The 6,856-nt window shown below is 52.8% G+C and overlaps 1 protein-coding gene across 1 annotated transcript in view; it reads right to left on the bottom strand.

Annotated features, from left to right (window-relative positions):
• Positions 1 to 1,171: 1,171 nt before the first annotated feature.
• Amz1 (archaelysin family metallopeptidase 1) overlaps positions 1,172 to 6,856 on the bottom strand; it is a 17,202-nt gene continuing 11,517 nt past the window's right edge. Inside the window, exons 4-7 of the mRNA XM_028756015.1 lie at positions 6,122 to 6,250; positions 5,658 to 5,830; positions 5,104 to 5,280; positions 1,172 to 2,563 (exon numbers count right to left, since the gene is read on the bottom strand). Coding sequence (XP_028611848.1) covers positions 2,006 to 2,563; positions 5,104 to 5,280; positions 5,658 to 5,830; positions 6,122 to 6,250 — 1,037 coding nt within the window. The 3' untranslated portion in view covers positions 1,172 to 2,005. The remainder of the gene's footprint in view (positions 2,564 to 5,103; positions 5,281 to 5,657; positions 5,831 to 6,121; positions 6,251 to 6,856) is intronic.

Consider the following 6,856-nt stretch of genomic DNA (forward strand, 5'->3'; position numbering starts at 1 on the left):
GATCTAAGTTTGGACTTCAGCTTTCCGCCCCCCCCACCCGGCTCACCAGCTAAGCCGCTGCATGTCTGTGTTTTTAAGTACTTTAGGGGGTCTTTCTGTCCTCAGAGGTCTCTGTCCCAGGGGGCAGTACTCAAAGGACAGCATCTCCTTCCTGCTCATGTCCTGGCCATGAAATGAAACTCAATCTTCTGTCCCCCAACAGTTTCTGTCACAAATAGGAACAAAATGCTGGCCTACCTTCCCCTCTGACGGGAGTCTGGGCTTTGGGGGGATGAGGGGACATCAAGGCACCTGAAGACGCACCCACAGCCTTGGTCCAGGCTCTGCTGCCCAGCCAATAAAGCCACAGAGGGTGAGGAGGCACATGCTGGGTGTCCTCACCACACAGGGGACATGGGAAACCCAGTAGCATGAAGCTAAGCAGACCAGAAACTCCAAGGTCATCTTTGGCTATGCAAGAGACCAGCTTGGACTACTGACAAAAAGGGAAACAAAAAATTTTAAAATAATAATAATAACGAAGGGTTGGGGTAGAGACAGAACCAGGAGGTCGAGCCTGCCTGGAAGGGAGCACTGGGAATTTCCCCTTAAAGGGTAGATTCTTCACTGGCGTGTCCCACTTTGCTTCATGGCCTCCGAGGGGAGTGTCTCTGTGCCACAGCCACTGTCCCCACCATGATGGTCTTCCTCATCCTCCCCAAAGCCTAAAAGCCAGGACCCAGGCCACCATGGATGACACCTTGGAAGCCATGAGCCAAAACAACCCTTCCCTTATTTAAGTTGATTTGCTCAGGTGTTTTGTCACAGCATTGAAAGGGAAACTAACACAGCCACTCACCTACAAGATGCACACCTCTACTGTCTCTGTCCACAAAGGAGAAAGCCTAGAGCCCGCCCTCCTCCCGCCTCAGGGCTGAGACTGGCATTGCTAGCCAGCTGGGATATTTGAGAACAATGAGGATCACTTCAGGAAAACAATATCTATCTCTCTCTCTCTCTCTCTCTCTCTCTCTCTCTCTCTCTCCCCCTCCCTCCCTCCGTCTCTCTCTCTCTCTCTCTCTCTCTCTCTCTCTCTCTCTCTCTCTCTGTGTGTGTGTGTGTGTGTGTGTGTGTGTGAGAGAGAGAGAGAGAGAGAGAGAGAGAGCACTTCAGCAATACACGACACAGAAACAAAGGTAGAAAACAGCACAGCTATGGATAGATTATTTTAACATCCTATGTCAGGAGTTTGTGTAGACAGAGACAGGAAAAATGTCATCAAAGACAAAGAGCTGAACCCCAACCACCACACTGGCCTAACTGGTGGCAGCAGCCCCAGGGTTGGAGAAGTGGCCTCTGCCTTCCACGGCCAACCCCATCACCCTCAGTTCTGCCAGCCGCACAGGGCACAAATTTCTCCAGGAGCTTCTCAATGACACCCGTGCCAGCCCTGGTGAGCAAAAAGTCATTCTGGCCACAGGAAAGAACCCCATGTGAGTGACAGAGGCCAAAATAAAATGGTGCTGGAGAGATATCTCAGACATTAAAAGTGCGTGCTGCACTTGCAGAGAACCTGAGTTCAACTGCAAACACCCACATCGGGTGCCTTACAACTTCCTGTAATGACAGCTAGGGGTCTGACGCCCTCTTCTGGCCTCTGTGGGCAACTACACTCACGTGTACAGACACACAGAGATACAAACGTACATACACAGCCACATAGTCCATGCTGCAGGGTGGCCCAGAGCTCCAGCTGTGCGTAACTAGACAGACCAAACGCCCTCCCGCAGGGAAGAAGTAAACATATGCAACCTGCCTCTCAACTGTGGCTGCAGGCCACACGACATGGGGACCCGGTGGTCAAGCACCCAAGGAGCATTTCTTTAGCTTCTGGGGAACCTTTGTTTTAACCCTGCAGAGACCAGAGTACCCTCAATCACCGGGCACCCACGGTTGGTTAGTATCCTCAGGGGAAAAAAAATGCCAGGAACTGACTTCTCCGCATTGGATGGTCCATCCTGATGTATTAATTCTCTGCCCCCCAGCGGCAGTGAGAAGAACTGGCCTTGGCAAGTCTCCGGGAGCTCAGCCGCCGCCTCAGAGAAGAGAACTTGTCCCCCAGGACCCTGCGAAGTCCCACGTTATCCTTGCCACAGGGCACGTGCTGCTTGGTCACTGGAAGCTGCCCTGTGAACATCTCCCACCGGCCCAGGGCATCCACAGCCGCATCCACCTGGACCAGCTCCTCCTCAGCCACCTCCCTCTCCAGGGCCTGGATACATGCGTCCAGCCACTGTCTGTATTCCTCCATGGCGTCCACAGGCCCCCCAAGTCTCAACAACACTTCTGAGGCCACGAGGGAACTCAGTCCATCCTCAGACACTGGCTCAGGCCCATCAGGGAAGGTATGACTCCACGCATCAGGGGTGACGGGCTCTGACGGGCTGGTGACAGGCTCCGTGTCACTCTCGCAGCCCATGCCCGAGTCAGCACTGAAGGGTAAGGTGTCCTCTGACACAGATGGCTCCCCAACTTCTTGACCAGACCACAACTCCTCCATCACTCGAGTCCATGTGTGGAGTCTCTGTGGGAAGAAACACAGGCTGAGGTTAGTGAGGGAGCCACTGAGGACCAACCCAAGGAGCCGGCATGGGGCTGGAGTCATGAGGGCCCTTAAGGTGGGTCTGAGGTCTAGAGTCCAGGCCACAGCCGAGCTGGATTTCCCAACTCCCAGAAGTCACAGGTACTTGGCAAGCTAGTTGTTAACCAGCCACTGCTCAGAGTTAAGTTACATGAAGATTATAGTTAATCTGAACTTTATGTGTGTGTGTGTGCACGCGCGTGTGCACAGCGCTTGTGCATACCACACAAGTGTAGATTGCATACACGTGCACGTGGAGGCCAGAGATCAACACGGGCATCCTCACTTGGCTCCTTGTTTTTTGAGACAGTCTCTCACTGAGCCTAAACCTCACCATGGCTAGCCTGACCAGCTGGCGTGCCTCAGGGACCCTACTGTCTTGGCCTCCCCGCCAACTTTTTATTAGGTGCCAGGGATTGAAATTCACGCCCTCATACCTGCTAAGGTATCTTCCTGGCCCCTACAGTTAAAACCTTTTTCCCACTGGGTGGTGGTGGCACATACTTTTAGTCTCAGTACTCAGAAGGCAGAGGCAGGCAGATCTCTAAGTTCAAGGCCAACCTGGTTTACAAAGTGAGTTCCAGGACGGCCAGGACTACATAGAGAAACCCTGTGTCAAAAAAAAAAAGTTTATTTTCCTCCTATTTATTTATTTACTTATTCGTTGTTTTCCTTCTTTTTAAAAAATATTTAGCCTGGCATTGTGTTGTACGTCTTTAATCCCAGCAACTGGCAGGCAGAGGCAAGCGGATATCTGTAAGTTTAAGGCCAGCCTGGTCTACAGAGCAAATTCCATGATAGCCAGAGCTATTTAATGAAACACTGTCTTTAAAAAAAGATTTATTTATTTTATGTGTAAGTATTTATGTGCCTGAGTGCATATACATGTTCACCCCATGCGTGTAGTACCCACAATGGCCAGAAGAGGGCATCAGATTCTGCAGACTTAACTGATAGTTGTGAGCTACCAGACATGGGTACTGAAATCAAACCACTCTTAACCACTGAGCCATCTCGTCAGCCCGAGTTAAAACATTTTTAAGTCAAAAGGAAGAATCAACACATTTCCTGCCCCCCAAACGCTACCTACCGTCTGCTGTGCTGTTGTTAGCTTCCTAAAGGATGGACGCCCTAGTGTGACATAGCACATGCCCAGATGTGCTATATCCTGTGTGACAAGATATAGTGTGTCGCACCTCACTTAGCTCTGTGCCCCTGCCAGAATCTCAGGGGCTGTCCTAGTGACGCTGAGCTGACTCCACTCCTGCAGCAGCCTGGAAGGCCAGAGCCCCACGAGTCCCCATGAAGGACCTGGCCACCCCAGGGTATCAACTCAACTCCAGGTGACTTACATTCTCTCAGCTCCATATGCACGCCATAGCACACGCACACACACACACACACAAATAAAACTTCATAAAACTGAGAGGGAACTGGAGAGATGGCTCAGCAGGTAAGAGTACTAGTTATTCTTATAGAGGACCCAGGTTCAATTCCCAGCATCCACACGGTAGCTGACAACCATCTGTGACTCCAGTCTGAAGGGACCTCACACCTCCATGAACAGCAGACACACACATGGTATGCATACATGTAGGCAAAGCACCCATACTCATAAAAAATAAAAATCTTTTTTCTTTTTCTTTCTTGTTTGTTGGTTTTTGTTTTGTTTCGAGACAGGGTCTTCCCTATGTAGTTCTGGCTGTTTTGAAACTCACTATGTAGACCAGGCTGGCATCAAACTCACTGAGATACCCCTGCTTCTGCCTCCACACTGCTGGAATTAAAGATTGCACCAACGCCTCAAAATTAAAGAAGAAAGTTGAGCCTAGACACTGAAAACAACTAATTTTTACACAGACAGGAATATCCCCCTCCCTGCACTGAAAATTTTAACTTGACTTCAACCTAAAGTGGATTTCAAGAAAAAATCAGCAGTCTTTGCATTTGATCCCAAACCCTGAGCCAAGTGTCCTTGTTTGCAACGGAGCCCTCCTACAGGGATTAAGGTTAGAGGTTGCTTGTGGCAATACTTCATGCTGACAGCAGAGGGCAGCACCCCCTCGCCAGCTCAGCCAAGAGAGGCTCCGCAGCTGGCTTGCCCCTCTGGACACCAACTTGATGCACTTCCTCTTTGTCCTGGGAGCTGCACTCCCTCTGACTACAGGATTCCTAGTGTCCACCGTGGAGCAAAGAATAGGAAAGAGGGCATGGAGATTTAGAGAAGAAGCCTCCCCGATGCTCTGTAAATACAGCACTTCTGGGGGGGGGGGGGGCTCTGCACCTGCCCTACACACTGCAGCCAGATGTCGCTGCCACCAGCCTGTGTGTTTTATCTGCCAAAAAGACCTGCAGCCCACCCCCCACCCCACCCCCAAGGAATGATGGTGGATGCATATCCTTTGGTGCTCTTCCCCACCCACCCACACACACTGTCCCCTCCCATTGCCTCTGTGTGGCTGCCCTGCACCCCACACACTCACCTTGTACCTCTCCAGGAGCCTGAAGCCCAGGAGATGGTGCAGTTTCCTCAAGCAGATGGGACAGAGGTCCAGGGGCCGCCGGAGTGCCTCATCCAGGCTAAGCGCCCCCTGCAGGAGGCAGCGGAGCCAGCGACAACTCCCCAGGCCCAGGAGGTGGCAAAGCTCATGGCAGGTGACCTAAGGGGGACAAGGCCCCAAGTTTTGCCTCAGTCTCAGAATCCTGTAACTCCCACCCAGGGATCCCCGAGCCCACTGGGCAACCCTGGAAGAAGTTCACCACCTTGGGTAACAACGGATCCCCGGGCGGTGATCCAAGCATCCCCCTCACTGCATCCACCATAGTGCTCCAAGAAGCCACACAGCATGAGGAGGTTTAGAAACCATCCGGACCAGGGGCCAGATCCCAGAACCCTTTGGGTCATATCTCTGTGGTCTTGAATCATGGGGTCTTTTATTCTTGGATCACTCACTCTTAAGAGTTAGGGACCACCTTCCTTTCAGCGCTGATGGTGCAAGGGGCCTCTGAGCCTGTCCTTCCCATCCCCCACGCTCACCTTGCAACACTGAACCATGCCCAGGGCGCTGAAGCACAGGGTCTGTCCTCCCTCATGTGGCAGCGTCTCAGGGCCACCTGCTGCTGATGCCTCCAGCAAAGCTGGGTCAGGAACACTGGGCCCGGCCTGCAGGAACTCCCCAGAGAAACGAGCGAAGCTACACACACCCACTTCTGGGGAGAGGCCAGAAGAAGTAGTCCAAGGGACAGCCATGGCTCAGGAACCCAGGTGAAACCACCCCAGCACTTCCAGCAGCCCAGAAGAGCCAGAAGAGGAACTGGTCCCCTGGCCCTGCCATATCCAGTGGACTCGGGACCAGCCCTTGCCCCAACCCACTGAGAAGGCAGCCTCAAGCTTGTGCACACATCCCCCCACCCCCAGGAGAGAACACGTATGCCCTGCACTGCTGGGCTGGGACCACGTCATTCTGACTCCAGGCAACAGTTGCTAGGACCTCAGCTCACCATGCTCGGGAAGAAATCTGCCAAAGGTGAAGGTCCAGGCATCGTGGGGGTACAGGTCGGCCAGCGTGAGGCCCAGCACGCACAGTGCATCCCCCGGCTTGTTGTTCTTCAAGAAGGACAAGATGCCATCTGCAGGAAGAAGGTCGGGGCGAACAGATGAGCATCTCATTCATTCTATCTATTGGTCTGGGCCCAGCCCCTCTCAAAGCTGGATGCAGATAAGCCACGCCTGTGTGAGCCCCGGGGTTCAGGGCAGCTATTTAACGTGGCAAGGACCCTGGGCCTGGCCTCAGAACAAGGCCATGGATCCCTAGGTCCAGTCATTTCCTGAGTCTGTCCCCTGGGTCATGAGATCTGATCTGGACACAGTAAGGCCATCGCCTTCCATGTGGAGAGGCCAAAGGGGCAGTCAGGGGCTGAGGAGAGGGCTCGGTGAGTATAGTGTTTGCCTTGCAAACATGGAGCCCGAGTCTGACTCCCCAAGACCCATGGAAGAAAGCCAGTCCCAGGGGCTTGTAATCCCAGCCCTGGGAAGGCAGAAACAGCTAGTTCCCTGGAGCTTACTGGTCAGTCAGCCTGGACAGATTAGTGAGTCCCATGGCAGTGAGGGACCTGGCTCAAAATAAAATAATAGGTTGTCGTCACTGACTAAGGAAGACCTAACTGAGGTCCTGACCTCTGCCCCCCATCTCTCTCTCTCTCTCTCTCTCTCTCTCTCTCTCTCTCTCTCTCTCT

This window comes from Grammomys surdaster, unplaced genomic scaffold, assembly GCF_004785775.1.
Source record: "Grammomys surdaster isolate TR1022 unplaced genomic scaffold, NIH_TR_1.0 126109, whole genome shotgun sequence".
Classification (NCBI taxonomy): Eukaryota; Metazoa; Chordata; class Mammalia; order Rodentia; family Muridae; genus Grammomys; species Grammomys surdaster.